The 20,326-nt window shown below is 27.1% G+C and overlaps 1 protein-coding gene across 1 annotated transcript in view; it reads right to left on the bottom strand.

The window, feature by feature from the left end:
• Positions 1-427: 427 nt before the first annotated feature.
• The window catches only part of LOC142332713 (uncharacterized), a 193,546-nt gene continuing 173,647 nt past the window's right edge, over positions 428-20,326 (bottom strand). The window contains exons 8-11 of the mRNA XM_075379295.1: positions 18,630-18,776; positions 9,437-9,659; positions 6,549-6,806; positions 428-4,772 (exon numbers count right to left, since the gene is read on the bottom strand). Of these exons, the coding sequence (XP_075235410.1) occupies positions 6,614-6,806; positions 9,437-9,659; positions 18,630-18,776 (563 nt within the window). The 3' untranslated portion in view covers positions 428-4,772; positions 6,549-6,613. The remainder of the gene's footprint in view (positions 4,773-6,548; positions 6,807-9,436; positions 9,660-18,629; positions 18,777-20,326) is intronic.

Raw genomic sequence — 20,326 nt, 5'->3', positions numbered from 1 at the left:
TTTGACATAAAAAGATGATTTTTGCTTGTTGTCAACATAAATATTGAAATGAATGTGCATTTTTCACAACACTGTCATGCAGCCAGCTGCCTGTGCTTGTGGACTGTATTTTTGTGGTCTGCTATAATTACAAATCAAACATTCTGGTATTGAAAAATTTATGATTGCATCCCGGCTATTCAACTTTACACATGACAATTTCATTCTGTTCACTGCAGGGAATGTCTACATAATGAATATCATTACAATCAGAGAAAGTAGCCCTACATAGTTACATTTGTACCTCACATCTATCACAGTTAGAAGTAAGATTGTGGCAGATAATATAATGTAACAGATTATTGTATAACTTCTACAGGAAACAATGCGATATACAAATGGTCTCTACTTGAGTTGGAAATTCATTTAATAAAATAAGAACGATATATAGATAACATTAATTTATATTTGTTACAAATAATATTATTTAATAAAATAAAAACTACATAACAACTAAATAATAATATGATCTTAATAATTAAACTATACAAAAAATTTACAATAATTTATTCATATAGTTATCACTTAATACTTTATAAAGAACAAAAAATAGTTTGAGTATAAGTAAAGAGTATTTTATTAGTATTAGATTATTGTTTTTTAAATTTCATATTTTGTTTCACCAATATAACACGCATCATATTATGTTGATTGTAGACCAAAATTCATAAATTTTGACCATGAGATATATTTATTTTTGTGTTTTGAGCTTACTGATTTATATCTTTATTTTCAACTTAAAGATATCAGATATAAAAAAAAAAAAAAAAAAAAAACCATGAACATGGTATGTGGTTCTTCTCAGACAGTAATATAGCTGAGGAGTAGGGTAACCTGCTTAATACAGCATCAAAAGCTATTATTAGTTGAATTTATAGTTGTACTACATTATTTACCCAACTTCTTTTTTCATAATAATTTACTGTTATAAAAATTATATCATTATTCTGATAAGCTGAATATTACATTAACCAAAAAGTGTCTGTTCTGTTGTAATTGAGTAATTGTTGAATTATATGAATATGTCTATATATAATAAAAGAGGAACAGTTTGAGAAGGTATCAATAAGATGTAGCTATCAATTAGATTGACTTTGACAGTCAATTCAGTGAGAAATCAGGTGGCTGTTGAAGCGGATTTTAATATAACAAATGTAAATTTACCTTCTAAAATTTATATATGTTTATCGTCTGATTTAGTTATAAATAACTGGTGTCATTTATAATGAAAATTATTTCTCCAGGTTATAATATAGAATAAAACTGGATGTAAATAGTTTTTTGTTTGCTAAAGAATTAAAACAACTAAAAGCACAAGCTTAAAGTTGGTTTAAATATTTATGCAATTCAAAAAAAAAAAAAATGGTAAAATTAGCATTTAATGATGAAATTTTATAAAAAAAACAATTTATCTGAACAAATTAAAAGAATTTAATTTGTTCAGATACAAATTCAAACAGCTGAGTTCTGTGGAGGAAATAAAGAATGGAGTAATATAAGTTCTCAAAATTATTTTAAAAGAGGAAGTTTCAAAATTGGTGTCTTTTGAAACTTCTTTTGAATCTTGGCAAGCATGTAGGAAAGGAAACAAATAAAATTCTATAATGATGAAGAAAGAGGCAGCGACTCAGCAAAAGAGATGGTTAGAGAAAACATGTCAAAAATGCCAAAAAAAGAAAGCAAATGAAGATAAAGAAGTCAAGCAGGCAAGATTGGATATTGATAACCAATACAAAGTACAAGTGATAGCTAACAAAACACCAGAACATTATGAAGTTGAACTGGCACTTCATGCCAGTGCAAATCGCAATGTTGTGCAACAGAGACACCTCAAGACCACAAAGCTCTCTTGGAAAGTCAATGTCAACTTATAAACTTATTAGTGATTATTATGTACTTTCAATTTCCTCAATATATTAGATGTCCTTGAAAGAGTACATACATTCCAAGATGGAATAAAAACAATCCTAATATTGTTAAATGCAAACTAAGCATGATAAAAAATTTAATTTATTTAAATGAATGGTTGTCCCTACAAACGATATTAGAATTTACTAGACCTGATTATACCTCATGTGTATAATCTGTTTCATTACAGAATGCCATAACATGGTAATTTGTTTCACACTCAACATGAAATTAAATTACCTTTACTTCTTTATAAAAACAAAAACATAACTTGCACTCTAAATTCAGAATACCAGTGTTCAAAATATCAGGGTTAAATAAGAATTAAATCAGAATTATACTGTATTCCTATCACAGATACTACTCTACTTTCTTGCTCAACAGTTCATTATAATGGTAAACGTAGATGCAGTTTGAAGTAATATTTTATAATATTAATTATAACAATTAAGTATACAAAATACTTTACTAATATTTTTTAATATTAATTTAAAATGACATTAATTGTTGTGCTTATTAGTAAAGCAGACCCAAAATTAAAATTTGATGATCCACAGAATGATATTACTAAAATTTTGACTAGAGGAGGCATTTTAATTCTTACTTTACATACTTCACACTCCAACAATACTAATTTGAAACATTTCAGTTGTTGTGGAACCACCAAACTGTATGAGCATAGTTTATAGTCTTTTCTGGTATTTAAAATTCTGAAGAAATGTTTTACTTTGGATGTAATAAAACTATTATTTTTCAAACAGTTAATAATTAAAGTGTACTTTTAAAAATGTTACTACAAACATTATAAAATTATATATAATAAATGAACAAAAAAATAACAAAACATTGTAACTTCAAAAAACAAAATAGGCTATTTATTATTATATTCTATGATACATTTAGCCTTCCAAGCAGCACAAACTAAACCTCCAAAAATGCATTTCTTTAAAATGGAACCAAGTAAAAAATCATATAAAATAAACAGGAAGATTTTACATCTGGTAATTTTTGTGGATTAGCCGCCAGCATAAAAAATAAATTTGCCTCTATAGTGACTAATTATAGTTTATATCTTACATAAATATTTTGCATTATGTATTTAATTTATAAAAAAAAACAATAAATATCTTAACACTTTCATCATAGTAATACTTGATAAGATTCCAAAATTATTTACTTATTTTTTTAAATTTAATTAGTGGTAGCATAACATTACAAGAAGTAAAACATTTTAATAAAGGCAAAGTTGATTTGATAAGTGTGACAGCAAGAAGATATTCTTCTATGAGTTACCTTTTACCTCTCTACTATCTAATTCTTTAACTTGAGTTTGTACAAAACTAAGCTTAATTAAATTTACTCTTAACACTCTTGATTTTTCATACCTTTGTAAAAAACAGTAAAGAAGTCAATAATATTCTATCAAACCTCTAAACAGGAAAAATTATAAAAATTTTAAATATCATTAGTGCAGCTAAAACTAGTGTTTAGAACACATCACAGATTAGTTTAATAAAATAATTCTAGAAGATACTACTATAAGACAATTGTTATAAATCTTTTCCACTTTAAAACTGAGACAAAGAGGAAGAAAAAAAGGGAGAAAGAAAAGAAAAGGAGGAAGAGAATATGTAAAAGTAATGTTATTAAATATTATAACTAAAATGAAAAACGGCATTCAAAATACAGATTACAAAAAATAAAATAAAATAGTAATACAAAACAATTAAATATTATATTTAAATTAATTAATTAATGATAAAAATATATTAATAATTAATGGTAAAATAATAATTATATTAATTATGAGCAAAATAATATTAATAAAATATTATTTATATATACATACATAACTTACACAAAAAAAGTTTATTTTTTTATTAATAACACATAACACTTATTCACACTTGTATTATGATAATTATCTAATATTAATAGTCTTTTAATGAGATATATTTCCTGAATATACATAAAAGGCACTTTTTTTTTTATAAAACGCCGACATGGTATTTCACTACAACATTGGTCTACTTAGTGTATTCAGAATAATTTGTAGTTTGTTACTAATTGTTATAAATGCAATAGCAGAATGGCCGGTACTTGAAATGTAAAAGAATTTCAAGTCGACTGGTTAAGAATTAAAAACAATACTGTCATAATAGCAACTAACTAAAATAAAACTATGATTTTTTTATTTTTAATACAATTTAAATTTGAAAACTTCTACTTTACATTGTGATAATCATAAAATATATGTTTGAAAAAAAAAATATTGAACTCAGATCTCAGATGAAAAGAAAATGATTGATCTATCATCCAAACTATTAGTTCTACTGGGTTCACAGCACCACAATTATAAGACAGAATGGTGTTCTTCAGAATACCATGGTCCCATGTATTAAGAAATATATTTCCATCACTCTGCACATCCTATAAATAGTCTAAGATATCAAATTATAATACTTTAAGTCACTAGAAATTTTTAATTGTATCAATTATACTGAAATAACAAGATTAGGCTCTCTTCATCATTTTTTTGAAATTAATATTACTTGACAATTTCTAGATCAGGATTATTATATTAAATTTTAGTTTTAAGAATCACAAATGGTTTAAAAAGTATATGGCTACATGATAATAATGCATGTGCTTACCATGTATGTTATTTATTTAAAAAAAAAAAAAAAAACATACATAGATTAATATTATTGTTTAAATAAAAACTTTGTAGCACTTCATTTTCATAATAACAGCAGCATTTGAAGTCAGTTTGTTATATAAATGTAATATTAGATTAAATCTGTTGAACTTCAGCCAAATAATACCTGAAATAAAATGGAAATAGCAGTTAATTAAAATAGTATTCTTATTAATATTTAAATCAAGAGTTAAATGATGAAAACAAGCTATATAACAAATGAAGTAACTGAAATACAGTACGACCCTGCTATAAAGTAGCCATCCAGAAACAACTGTTATACCCACATTATAAGTGCATTATTTCAAAGATAAAGTGATAAATGAAAAAAAGATGCCAACTCAGTTAATAATATACTAAAATGAAAATAATACAGTTAAAAATGAGAATAATATGGCTAAAATAAAATGTAAAAAAGAAAAAATACATTACTGAATACATATTGTGCAGTACATACATTTTTGTAGCTGGATTTCATTTTCACATTGTTTTTTATAAAATGGTAAACTATGGTAATTATACAGTGGTAATTATACAGTGTTTTAAGCAATTTCCTTTATAGCCTGATTGAAAATACAGTTCTGTGGAATCTGATTTGAATTCAAAATACTGTAAAGCAATATACTACTTAATGAACACATTACTACAAAAAGAAGGAAGCTTTTACCGTCTTTTTGAAGAAAAATACAGTATTACTTTCACTCACATGGTGGGAGTAGGGAGGATGAAAATGAATTTTCTTTACGTTTGAGGTATGAGTACAAAATTACCATTCACTTAAATACCAATTAATTACCAATCACTAGGTTATTACAGAAGTTTTTAATCTTAAATATAAAAATATTGTCATACTCATTCATTCTCAGGACTTACAAAGTACTTCCCGCTTTGGCTGCATACAAAATTAAAAGAGCAGAGTTCTGAAAGCATGAGCAAAGTGCTTGAGCTTTGAGCAGAGTACTTGAAAGAACAGAGTTCTGTTTGTTCACAAACACGACAAAAACTATTAAGTAAAACAATATTCTCTGCAAATTCAATTGACACATTTAAAGGTCAATAAAAATTCTCCACTTATTGGTGAGAATTCCAAACGAGCATTCAATAAATCCTCCGGGTCTAGTGAGTCGATAACTGAATATACATTTTTCTTGATTTAAGGCTGAACCTCTTTAGAGATATATCAAATTTTATGTACACCAAAAGCTTTGTCTCTCACCAACACAAAAGGCAAACTTGGATTATCAATTCCAAAAAGTGGTTGCGAGTTTGATCAGTTCCGTTTGTTTTTTAACAGTTTTATGCCAAAGTTTGATTGTTTGAAAAGGAATGAGACAGAACTTTTACTGTATCCTCCAACTTCAAACACTGTAAAACAATAATTTGAATCACAGATGGCTAGGAACTCTGTAGAAAAACATTTTTTATAATTGTACTAGCTGGAACAACAGCCTCTTCTGCATCCATAGCAAATATTGGAGCAGGACTGTTGGTCAAGATAAAGAGGACACAGACTGTTGATGGAAGGTAATGTGCTGATCCGGGGTGAACTGATCTGATCACTAGTGGAAACTGGATGTAGGTATTGATTCACTGCAACTTTCTCAACATCTTCTGTCTGTTGTAGGCCTAAGAGTAGCTGATACTTAAGCCTAAGAGTAGGCAGTTACTTCTACACTGGAGCTCAGTGATGTGGAGACTATACCTGCAGAACTGTCTTGGGATAATTTTGTTTCTTATATAGGGACTGCAAAAAAAAACCCAGTTAGGTGTTTGGACACCTTTGGGTAAAACCTGATAAGCAGATGTCTTTGTAAAATTATCAATTAGAAAGTAAACATGAGACAAAAAAAAATTTTTCATTCAAATTGTAATAATATTAGTTACAAAATTTATGGACACTTACATTTGATAAACTGAAGTTACTGAACGCTAAATTCCAAATCGTAATTGAGTGATTTTATTATATAATTACATTTTCCCAGAATAATGTGATCCAAGATTAGAACCTGGACTCCTATGATTCGGCTTACTACCAGGAGAATATCTTGAACCAGGTCTTGAATGTACGATAGCATAATGATCACTGTTAGTTGATATTGATCTTGTAGAATTCATAGTTGAACCACCAGATACATAACCTGGTTTACCATTTAATGAATATCTACAAAAAAAAAGAAGAAAAAAGATCAACTTCCATATTTTATGAATAAATAAATATTTTTAATGATAGAAATTGTTTTTTCACCTGAAATACATAATTTATACATTTTAATGATTTTTGATTCTTTATAATTTTTTTTGAAAAACAAGATATATTTTTACAAAATGTGTAATCATGATACACCTAATGGAGTTGTGTATTATATGTATGACACATTATATAAGGTTTATAGATATCATTATAGACAAATTCCTATGAAATTTCAGAAGTCTCGAGGAATCTAATGCAGTTTTTAGATTTAGGGCTTACAGACTGATGCTATATTATTCATGTAATTGGTGTACTTACAGCTATCCATCTTTAGATCACCACAGCAAAGATGTGTTGCAAATTAGAACCCAACAACAGAATAGTGGCCAGAGATAATGTCATGAAACCTTTAAGATATATGTTAAAGGTTGTTGTAATATTAAGATAAAATTAAAAAATTGTCTTCCAGAAAATTAATTAAATTCTGTTTTGTAAACCTTTAATATGAGTCATTTGAAATTTCATACCTTAAATAAGATTTCCATGAAAATTATGTGTCACATTTGCCAGTAGGCATTTGAATTACGTAGATGTACTTATCTCTCTTGAATTTTATCATATTAATGTTTTTAGTTTCATGTGGGACTCTTTTGCTGACGAAGATAATATTCCAATATAAAGATAATCTTTTTTTTTAACATTCCACTATATTTCAGGAATATTAAAAATAAGCAATAATTGACTAAAAGGCTGTACAATAAACATTATTGTCAACTTTAATTTATAATAAGTAATTTAATGAACTCACTACCGCATAATTATATTTATGCTCTAATCTTAATATGATCACATATGTGTAGCACTCATTTTGAAACCAAAAAATCATCAAAAGATTAAAGTTATATCTATGAATGACTGAATGGGAAAATTGAGTAATATAATGTTAGATAAACCTTGTATGACTGTCAATTTGGGAAAAATCCTAAAGGAATTACGATAAATTATGCTGTAAAAAGTACCCTGCTTTTTCCTATTTTTTCGGATAATAAAAATTTTAATAGTTTTGTTAACTTTGTTAACAGTCTATATAAAAAAAACGATTATTTCAGAATATACAAGAACTTAGGCTTATCTGAATTTAAAAAAATTTCTCTGATGGGCAATTTCAATACGGTGGCTGTTTTAAGGAAGTATTGTAATGTCCACTCTCAGAAAAAATAAGAAGTTCTTTTTGTCAGTAATCAAAAAGATTTTTTGTGAAAAATGAAATTTCACAGAACTTCTGTGTTTTAATAAAATATTTCAGTATGTGTATCATTTCATACATTTAAATTGACATTAAAGTGGAGAAAAGGTTGTGAAAGATAAAAAAATAGATTCCATCATAAATAATAAATTTCAACTTGAATGTGTGTTGTCTAATAATTAATATTAAAATTTTTTGAACAGTATGACAAAATGTAACATTTTATGATTAATATTAAACAATTTGGTTTCAAAATACTAGAATCTTTCCTTCCATAGGACATGTCAGAACAATTTCTTTTGGTTCATATTTTATTCTAGAAGTCTGTTAATACATAGAGCAACTGTGTTGAGTATGTTCATGTGCTTGTAGCGACATCTATGATCATTAGGCCAGGATGTGTTACCTAAAAGTGCTTGACAACAGAATAGTGGCAATAGATATTAACAAGGAGCCATTAGCACATAAGTAGTTCAGTCAGACCTTAAACAATCAATCTCCCGTACGAGAAAGCTAGCCTTTACTAACCATCATTATAAAAAAGATCATTTATATAGATCTAATATGACTTTTCTGGGTTTTATTTATTAAATTACAAAATAATAATAATTATTCTTTACATTTTCAAGAGATAAGTCAACTGCTGCTTACAGAGTTATGCATTCATGCAAAAACAAGATAAATGGTACATTAAAATCTATTATCAAAGTGGCTATTATAAAATTTATCAAAATTGATTTATGCCAGTTTTACAAAACACTTTTCATATTTTATTATACATTTAACAGTTTTTAATTGATGAGATTAATTTAATTTAATCAAATTAAAGGTAGAAAAATACATTACTACACACATTTACTTAACAAATGTCAAATATTATAATACTGCAATTATTTATTTATTATACCATAATACAGTACTGCTGTATTTCTGAACTTTAATTTGCTACTTGCGGAAAGTCATAACATTATAAACATCTTGAGACAGCTTGTATTCAATTTATGACAAATGTAATTTTACAATAATAATTTAAATATTATAAATAATTTTTGTATTATTATGTAATGTTTACTAATCCTATAAAGCATGAGAGCTACTTAGCAGTAACTTGCTTAGCAGGTTATCAGGTAACTCAAACATTTTAAAAGCAAATCGTTTAATGATTGTAAATGTACAGTACCATGTTTCGCCATGCCATTAGACACACAGTATCTTATATTTTTGTGTGCTGTTTACCAATGGAAAAATAAGAAATCTGTTCCTGAGAAATGGCTGAACAGTCTTCTTTATTAGACAATATGCACAAGAAAAATACATACATGTATACAATTAGATATATGTAATTAATATGTACCTAGATCCATACTGTGATCCATGCCAACTACGATATGGGTCATAATCTTCAATGATGCTAGGTTCTTTTTCAATAACTTCAGTTCTAGCACATGAACATGTCATTGCGCTACATAAAAAGATATTTATGACTAACATAATTAAAAACATTAAACCGAATGCAATACATAAATATAATAACCATGGTGGCTTAATAGCTCCTTCATCGCACAATTCTTGTATTCCTGCAACAATACAAAAACAAAAACATTAAAAATGTCATTATTTGAACAGTAAAAGCAAATGAATTGACTGATTAATATTCTGGAAGCCTTTACATATCTTATACAATTTTCTTGATTTGGGGCAGTTGAACAATAATTTATGTAAATGAATGTACTAGTAACAACTGCTAAAGATTGGTGCAACTTAATCCCTCCAATCCCTAAAATTCATTAAAAAATGTTTATTTTTGGCATTGTGACCTCTGAAAACAGGGGAATTGAGGCTGTTAAAATTTAAAGTTGAGGTTTAAAAGAAGTGGAGAGATAAGAACAAGGTCATTAGTCATATCTTAGGTTATAAGCCAGATAGGGTACAGGACCATCTTGGCCAATGCTGCCAGTATGGTGACTGGACTAGCATCCCTGGATCTTTTTGTTTGGAAGAGGGAGGAGATGTAAAGGGAGCAAGCAGGTAAAGCGGATGTGGAGGTGTTGCTTGTACGCAGGTGGCAGGAGAGATGGGATTAATTTATGAAGGGTAGGTGGACCTACAGATTGATCCTGATCTTCAGAGATATCAGTTCTGCAAACACACGGAACTGGAGTACGAGTTGACCCAGTTCCGTACCAGTCACATGTGTTTTATGGCATACCTGTTGGAGTGAATGCTGAGAGCCTCAGTGGAATGTGATTATAGCATGAAGAAGTATACCGCAGAACACACAGTGTTCACGTATAATCAGTTACTGTACAACAGGGAAGCATGCTAGAGAGAATTCAGCAAGCTTACCTCAGAGAACACCATTGGGATTATGCTGCAGATCGAATGATCGTGGCATGCAGTGTATATGACATAGTTGGTTAAGATTATTCAGACGATAGCAGAAGAAGTGAAAGAGTAAGTAATTCCTTCCAAATCTATCTTGAGGCTATGTTCATAGCAAAGTAGGTCTGGCCCTAAAGTGGAGTAACCACAAAAAAAAATTATTTTTCTGGGAAGTTTACCAATTTAGCAATGCCACTGCTGATAGTTTGCTTTTTTTGAAATTCCTAATAAACAGATTGTGAACCCTCATACCATGGATTTTAATAAAGTAAATATATAATGAGTAAATAGTTACTTAGTAAAAACCATAATGTGTTTATGTCACAACTGTAATAATTGTAGATGCCTTTTGAGACAAAAGTAATACTCAAAAATTTCATAGTAATTCTTAAGTATAACAAGCTTTTCATTCTGGGTTAATTAGGGAATTAAGGAATTAGGGAATTTTTGCATTACTTAACCAAGTATCGGCATGCCAAATCCAAAGAAATGCAGATGATATTCGATCATATAAATGATTTCTTGCAATATATAATAATTAATAGAAATTATTCATTTATCAGTTAAAAAAATTTCAATAAATTTTAAGCTACTCAAATAATGCTACACAATAAGTAATTATAATATAGTTAATTCTCCAATTTATTTTTATTTAATAATTAGTAAAAAAGATAAAAGTTTTAAAATAATATTTACTAATAACAAATAATATATTTCTCTTCTCAAAATTATAGGTAATAATTTCAAAACAAGTATTGCTACCACTACGATTATCATGTACAACCAATTCATTATTTATGACTTTCAACTTTCACTTTTATTTATATTACAATCCAGTTTGAAGATGGGAAACCAATTTAACATATCGATAATAAATTACAACACAAAATCAAATTAATTACTTAACCACTTACATAACACAAATAACAACGTACATACATTTTATATATATGTAATATATATAAAACAGTGATTAATAATATTTTAATAAAACAGGATTTATTTTATCTCTGAATAATTTTTTTTTGTATTTAACTGTTTATACTTTGATTAAAAAAATAATATTTTTGCATTAAAATCCATGAGTAGTTAAGTAATATACAAACACAGATTCCATAAGTAGTGATATTTATCAGTATACATAATTTCAACTCTTTCTAGTAGTGAGAACACTGATTCTACTCTGAAAAATATGTATATGTTTACTACACAGAAAACTGAGAACCAGAGTATAGAAAATTATTGAAAATCTTTTTTTTAAAGATAATTAATCATTTATTTATTAAAAGTGAAAGAATGAAATAAATTTCTGTTTTAAACTTTACTTTTTGGCTACATCTGTTTGCATAAAATTTGGGTGTATTTTTGATGTAATTATGATCAAATATGTTTTTAATTTTTATTAAATATTGGAGTAGGGTTCATTGCTATTAAGTGGAATAACTTATTTATAATGATTTTTTGTTTCAAATCTGCTATTTTAGTTAGACAGAAAATGAAGAAGAGGAGTTAAGAGAAACATTTTATTAACCAAGCCACTGCTAGCTATTCCTGACATCACTATAATAGGAATACTACCTATTCCTGACATCACCTACCACTTTCAGTCTATCTTTCGGAGGCTATACAATAGATAATTCACTACTTACATTCTACTTTATCTTTAAGTCTAACATTCATCTGAGACTTTATTATTACTGTACAACATCATACCTTTCTCAGCATGCTATTATTAATTATTAATACTATTATTAATTAACCTTACATTGGGGTATAATAAATTTATTTTTCATTAATTTTCTCAAAACATCTTAATTACAGAAAAAAAAAATAGAAAAGTAGAAAGATATAAATAAAGTGGGGAACATAGTAAATGTACTTCTCAGTAGTATTCAGTCAGTTATGTCTGATATCCTTGAGAGCAATGCTTAGAGTACTGTTAATAGAATAATTTTTCGTATTGGCTAAACCTTCCACTAGCAACTGTAATTGAAATTTTCATTTTGTATTTCATTCTAACTTTCACTTAGTTCAATTTTGTTGTAGACCTTAATATTTTTAAATTCAGTACAAAACAAGAAAAGTTTAATATTCAGAGATTTAATATTTACAATCTGAATACTAGATCGTGGATACTGGTAATCTTTGGTGGTTGGGTTTCAATTAACCACACATCTCATGAATGGTCAACCTGAGACTGTGCAAGACTACATTTCATTTGGATTCATATATATCATCCTTACTCATCCTATGACATAATACCTTACGGTGGTTCTGGAGGCTAAACAGAGAAGAAAGAATATTTAAAGAACTAGTTTTATTTTAGTAACAGCAAACTGACATCCAATTATAGTTGGTTATAAAATCAGTTTTACAGTGTATGAAAAATCTGAAATCTTACTAAGATTTGATCCCATACCTTTTAGATAGAAGGTAGAGATGCTACAATTCTGCAATGGATGTAACAAAAAAAAAAAAATAATAATAATAATGTCAAATAAGATATAAATAAAAAAATAAATAAATTATATCAATCTATACATCAGTTTATTTTAAATTCTACTAAAATAAGCCACCTAGTACAGAATATTGAATAAGACATCTTACCTTACTCAGTATTCTGTAGTAGGTGGTTTATAATAGAATTAAAAATATAATTTAACAGTACAGAGGAATAATATGAATCTTAAAAAGTTTAAATTCAGTAAAATTACAATTTGTTTACATCAATAACAGTCTATTAATAATTTGATAATGAGTGCAAAGTAAAAAAAAAAAAAAAACAAAAACATATACATATGTATATATGTATTATAACAATAACATGATTCTCAGAAATCAGTAATTAATAACTAATAATAAATCTAATTAATTTTAACAGCAGGGATGCCAACTCTGTAACTGATGAATATAATAAGTAATTAACTCAAGATCATTATAACTAGTGTACTTCTTATTGTGAAATAAGATGAGTAGATAAAAGTATGCAACATGCAACAAAATGAGAAGACTTATCACTCTCTCCTTCTTTCAACAGGATGTCAGTAAAATAATTTGACAATCTATTGTTCTGGGTAGTATAATACAAGATGTGCGCAATGGATTATGCATATGTATGGATGCACACAAACATACAAATACATAATAATAACCCATGTGTGATTTATTGCACAATTGTTATAAGATAATTCAGAACAAATACAATTAACATATAAATAATAATATATAATGGATGTTATTACATAAACACAGGTACAATGTGATCATAACTAATTAATGAAATCCTGTTTTATGTAACTTGCTTAAAAAAAATTGAAACCAACTTGAAGAAATCTAAACTAAAAAAGTAATACTTTTTTAATTTTTCTTTAAACTTTGAATTTTAGAAATCATTGTGAAATTAAAAGAAATTATCTATTTACTAACCTTTTATCTAGCACTAATTTTAAAAAGTAAAAAGTAAAGAATTAGAAAAATATAATTACTCACTTTTTTATTTTTTATTCCTAATGTGTATGTTGCAATCTGTTCAACTAGTGAACAATAAGCAATCTCCCCCCCACCCATGGCCCAATGAGAGACGATGGTCTTGAACACACTAAGGCTGACTATTCCTGAGATATGCGGTTAACTAAACTCCAACCACCAAAGTACCCACTGTCTGATGTTCAAATCCGTACAAAAACAGCTACATTTTACTAGGATTTGAACCTTAGAACCTTTAACTTTAATAAGAAAATCAGCTGTAGAACAACTGATTTTGCGACAAGTTAGATGGGATTTATTTAGACCAGTCAGATGGGATTTATTTAGTTTTTGAAAAGATTTTGTTTCTAGTTGGTTTAATTTAATTTTTTTTAAAGTTTATTTTATTAAATTATTTTTATTTTATTTAGAAAAAAATTAAAATTTTAATCTATTTGCAAATAATTTTAAAAGACCACTAATGAGGACAGGTTTAAGGTTCTCTGTTCAGGAAAATGTATAATCTTTTTTCTAAGTTTTCCAACAAACTTTTTGAATTTTCATATTCAAAATACTTTTCATTCACTTACTTTTACTTCAACAATTCCTTTTTATTCAAAATAATTTAAATAAAACAATATATTAAGTAAGCAGTGTGTTGTATATTAGGTGCCGTAATCAAGAAGGTTGTAATGATCCTGACATGAGATATAAGTCACCCCTTGAAACTGGCAAAGCCATTTAAAAAAAAAAAATAATCATCCAATGGTCAGGCTTACTAAGCAGAATGAAAAATAACTGGTATCCCATTGTCTTCCTCATTGAACAAAATATACTGTGTTGCATATCAGCATGCTGAACTCTTTAAAATGCAGCAAATGTTTAGCTATACAAGTTGCACTTTCACTCATATCTTAGAAATAATAATATTCCTTGAAATACTGAACTAAACAAAATATGTGAAATAACTATTAAATATTATAGGTTAAATTTTAAAGGTACATAAAATTTTATTTCATTAATAACTTCTGATATTTTTTCATTTTTTTTTTTTTAATGTAATTATTAAATTATTATTTATTGTAATTTTTTTTACAATCAGAGGTTAATAATTATTAATAAATCAATATATTTAAATAAAAAAAAAATAAAAATAAAAAATAAAAACAAGGAGATTAAGTCTGATTTGAACCAATGTACCTTCCCCTTGTAAGATCTAAGTATTTCATTAATTAAAATTTCATTTGGCTATAATTCTGGAGCTGAAAAGCACTCAAAGAGGGCTTATTACTGCAATTAAGAAAAAGTCCAAAATCCAATTTTTTTTTGATTTCCTTTACTTCCTTTATTTCCTGACTTTACTCCGTACAAGAAATTAAAAATGATTGCTCACATATGGTGATACAGTCAGATAAAACTATTATATTTGTTGGTTTTTATTAATTGAAAAAAAAAAATGGCAAGGTGAAAATATCAAAATTTTTATTAATTTTTCATTTTAATGATTTAAGCTGGTTTGCTGTTATATAAAATTGGTTCTTTTTCAGAATACAACAGCCACTGTTTTTTTCAATTTTAATAAAATACACTTCGTAATTTCCATTTTTTAAGAATATAAAAAATTTTACCATTTGCAAAGAAATTATAAATATAACCTAACCAAACTTAAACTATGCTTGCTTCGCTTGCTAAACTTGACTAGTGAGCAAAACGAGCGTAGGTTAATTTGTATTTTGTTTTGTTACTTCTACTGTATGAGTACTGGTGTTTTGTATTGTAGCTTTTAATGAGACAAAAAAATTGTTTAATGACTGACCAAAAAGTTATATTTTGTATTGTCTATATATAAGTTTTGTAACATATTTTTAATCACGCATTCAAAAAAGCTATTTTACAAGTATTAAAAAAGTTTTTAAAATTGGCAGTATCTTTCCGAAAAAGAACCATAAAATTAAAAAGACCTTCATCAAATCAAAGTAAAATTTATTTTATTCCTAACAAATTAAATGTTGTTAAGTATGATCTTTTTTATTTTGTATAACAGGTTTTAATTCAAGAAATCTAATTTATTTTAAATTGTTTTGTTTCATTATAAATAAAACCAGTTACATTAAACTATAACTCATATTATTATGTTAGTGATTAAAAAAATGCACAAAGTAAACTTTTTATATATAAAATAGCATAAAAATGTTAATATATATAAAAAAAATTTTTGCATTAAATTTACCAGTAGGGATTCTTTTTCTTTATTTTTATAGTAGCAAAGAATGTAACAGATAAAATTCACTATATGTCAAGAGCGTACAGTAACCTCACTGGGAAATTCCTCTTAGTTTTTTCTTATATTGATGCATAAATAAGAGAACTGGTTTATTAAATGCGGCTTCCGCCATTGACATTTTATCATTATGCCACATTCTGTTTTATTCAAGCAATGTTTGAAATGTAATGATGTAATGAGGTTATTAGGGGATAGTTGTTTATTAAGTTAGGCATAAATTATACTAAAATACATGCAATTTTATTTGTAAATCTGAGACAAATTAATAAAGTGCTTGAATAATAAAAATTAGTTCAGCAAAGTAATATATGTGATATGTGCCATACTGTTTTATATTTTTATTTTTTCCCCTTTAAACCTTCAAGTCTAAGTAAAAAATACAATATAATATGATATACATACACAAAAATCAAGATCAAAAAGCAGTATAAGACAAATCGGTTTTAAATTAAATTGTACTTCTAAGAGTCTTCAACAGGTTATTTTCGTGCTGATGCTGCTCTTCTTTGAAAGGTTTATATTTTGAATTCTCTGGTTCAGAACATTCCCTCTGCTGTGAAGTCATTTTATTATACTAATGCATCATTCTATGAGTGCTCTAGCTTTTTGCCAAATGATAAATATTGATTCTTATTTAATACTCCCTTTAATTAACTTTATTATAACCACAGGTATCCAAGTAATGAATTCTACAATCTGAGGGGCCACAATCAGATATTTGATGAGCCTTTTGTGGTTGAACTGACATTAACACAAGTTTATCTCCGAGACAAACATATGACTCTGAAAGAATTAATTAAAAAACTACCACGAGCTTCAAAAATCTTTTTCGACTTTATCAGAAATTTTTCTTTAGTATATTTTCTTCAGTTTTAAAAAATCCAACAATGAATTGGATAAATTGACCACCATAGCCGGGAAATGCATTTTTTCAATTCAATCATTTTAAGCTGTATTTGATCTTCATCACAAAATAATTCCTGTTTATTGAAAAACAATATCCAAAATTATGAATTCTTTTTTTCACATCTTTTGTAAAAATATTTTTAATTTTTAGGAGCTCCCTCATCATGGGAGGGGTGTTAAGTTATTTTAGTGACTATTGTTTAACAAAATATATTCTGAGCATTAAAAATTTGAAATTACAAAAAAAATTCATTTTGGGCACTCCCACACTCAAGAGAGCATTTGGGTAAAATTAATTTTTAATAAAATAATCAATTCCTAAATGGTGAAAATAAATTTTAAAAAACTTTTTAAATTTGTTTTAAAAATGTCAAAGTTAACAGTCATAATAATAAAGTTGTCATTTTCTAGAAAAGAGGTAAAAATTTCTAGATGATTTTTTTTTTCAAGAAAAAGTAAAGAGTAAGGGCTATTAAAAATTAAGATTTTTACATTTTAAATGCAATGGGTAACTTGTGAGAGGGATTTAAATTTAAAATAAATTTTAAAAAGATGTTTAAAAATATTTTTTGTTACCATAGACCATTAGAATAGAATGGACAAAACATTTTTATAGTGTTGGAGGACTTATTGATTTAGAAAATATAGATGCAAAAATCTCCAATTAACTTCTTTTCTGAAGCAAGATATAACTAAAAAAATAAAAGATATATAGTCATCTTTTGAGGAGAGGGTCTATATTAAATAAAATTTTTTAGTATTTTGTAATCTTGATAAAAATTTCCGACTTATGTAGGAAAACGGTTTTGCTAAAGTTTCCCAGCAAAGATTTGAATATCATTTTGGCCAAAACACTTCCAACACTTTTTCCAACTTTTGCAAAAATTTACTACAGTCTTTCTTCCCGAAGGTAGTACCTCTTTACTAAGTTTGAAGAAAATTGGTCACTGGGGTCTAGAATTATAAGACCAATTTTAAGTCAACATTTATACATAATTCACATAGTGTGTCTGACAAAAATACATTTTTTTTTGGACTTGGGAGCACTGGAATAGACAATTTTTTTGGTGGAAAGAATAAACAATCTTTTTCACAAATTATTTACAATTAATTTATGAAAATAAATAATAATAACAATTTCTAATAAAATTATTATTTTTTGTTAAATTGTTTTTACTGATCTATATACTTTCCCATTATAGTTAAAACTGTTAAAGCATTCTGTATCGCTACAGCCAGAAAAGTATAAATTATAATTAAAAGAGGACAGATAAAAAATCATAGAAATAAGAAACCATATTTTGCTGACAAAATTCTTTCATAACTCTAGTTTCTTTCATAATTATTCTAGTTTTAACTTGCTGCTAATTATACGCATTTTATAACAAGATTTCTCTTATACTATTTTTAATAAATGAGATTTGAGTAACTATGCATAATAATTACTTTAAAGAATATGAAATTATAGCTAAAAGAAATATATAGAAAAAAAATATATATATGTACTTACTTGGAGATTCACCAGGTTCTAATACAAATACTGTTGTGCTGGCCATTACTATCCCTTCATCAGTTGTCTCACTATATATATTATTAGGCTGAGCATGTGCTTGTGCAATACCATCAGAATCATCACAGTGTACTTCAGGACATAAACCTGTAAATAAAAAAAAATGTTTACACCAATAATATTTTTTACTTTTATTACAAAAGTTTTATATCATTCACGGATAAAACGAGATAAATTAAAAAAAAAAAACTTATTCAGTTCTTTTCTAAATTTTGATACCTGAAATCAAGGTCAGATTAAAGAATAATAAATTGCTGGTGACTACTGTTTTTAATCTGGTGACTTCTACTAGTTGAAATTATTATTTTTTACACAAATACCTACAATCTGTAACCCAGATTACACTTCTATTCCTCAGAACAAGGAATAGAAGTGTTGAATATGTATAATTGGCTTAAAGAAGAGAAAACCCAACAACAATTAACTCCTCTATATTCTGTTTTATTCTAGTTGGTAACCTGTAGCAGCTACCAATGAATGAAAATGAAATAATTTTTTGTAGCATATGAAAATATACCATACCTGATTGGGATTAAAACCCAGAACCTTCAGATAAAAGGCAGAGATGTTATCCCTCTGCCATGGAGGTTGGTATCTTAGGTTTTAGTATACGTAGTTTTGAAGAAGGCTTTATTTTTTAAAAAGTTTTATTGTTACATTTAACATTCTTTTTGTATTAAAAATAAAGGTAGGTCTGTAAATACAATCCTTGTATGAAAACTAAAAGCTCTTCATGAGGAAAACAAAGTGAGAAATCCATGTATTGATAAAATACATTCAGAAATTATAAGAAGAGACAGATAATAAGCATAACTACAACTTTCTAAACTCCCAGAATATGAATTATTATTTTTTACTTCAAATGTTTTGAAATTGTCATGTAAAAATACTTTAAATATCTGAACGACAACAAGCTCTATATACATTATTTATTTCAATCTATGGTAAAAGGCTTACATCCAATTACAATTACCTATGGGATCATTTATTTACAATAAGAAATTGATTTTTCCAGTGTGTGAAAAATGTCAAATCTGACCAGGATTCAAACTCAGAATCTTCTGGATAAAAAGGGAGACACTCCGCCATGGAGGTAGAGGAATTATGCTGCAGAAACCCAAAAATATTCAATAATAATAAAAATTAAAAAATTAAAAACATTTTCAAATCATATTTGTAGTTAATGTATTATTTGTTAAAAGATCTTAAGTTATGAGGAAAAAATTACAAAACGGGAATTTCCCCTATAAAAAAAGATTATTAATAAAGAGTAAAGATTGATCAAATTTAAAAAAGGGTTTAATTGAAAGACTCTGATTTCTAGTTCAGTTGGATACTTCCACCCATGATAGAATTAAAGGATGGTGAGGATTTCCTTACAGAAGTCTGGACTCGGATGGCTCTTAACAAATGTAGGAAAAGGATTTGTTGTAGCATGTATCTGAGCTGGTAAATGAAAAGTTACTTAACAGGAATTAGCTGCTCCTGCTTAAGTAGACACCTTGATCTTCTGTAGAATTATGGGTACAAGAACTACTTCAAGGAGGTTATTTGCCTCTTTTCCTGGTTTCTTTGTGGATATATTGTGTTCTCCCTTATTTTAGATTCCTTCTTGGCTCAAGAGTTCTGTGAGTTTT

Source organism: Lycorma delicatula, chromosome 12, assembly GCF_047948215.1.
Source record: "Lycorma delicatula isolate Av1 chromosome 12, ASM4794821v1, whole genome shotgun sequence".
Classification (NCBI taxonomy): domain Eukaryota; kingdom Metazoa; phylum Arthropoda; class Insecta; order Hemiptera; family Fulgoridae; genus Lycorma; species Lycorma delicatula.
Note: the sequence above shows the minus strand (reverse complement) of the source record. Positions and strands in the feature narration are given on the sequence as shown.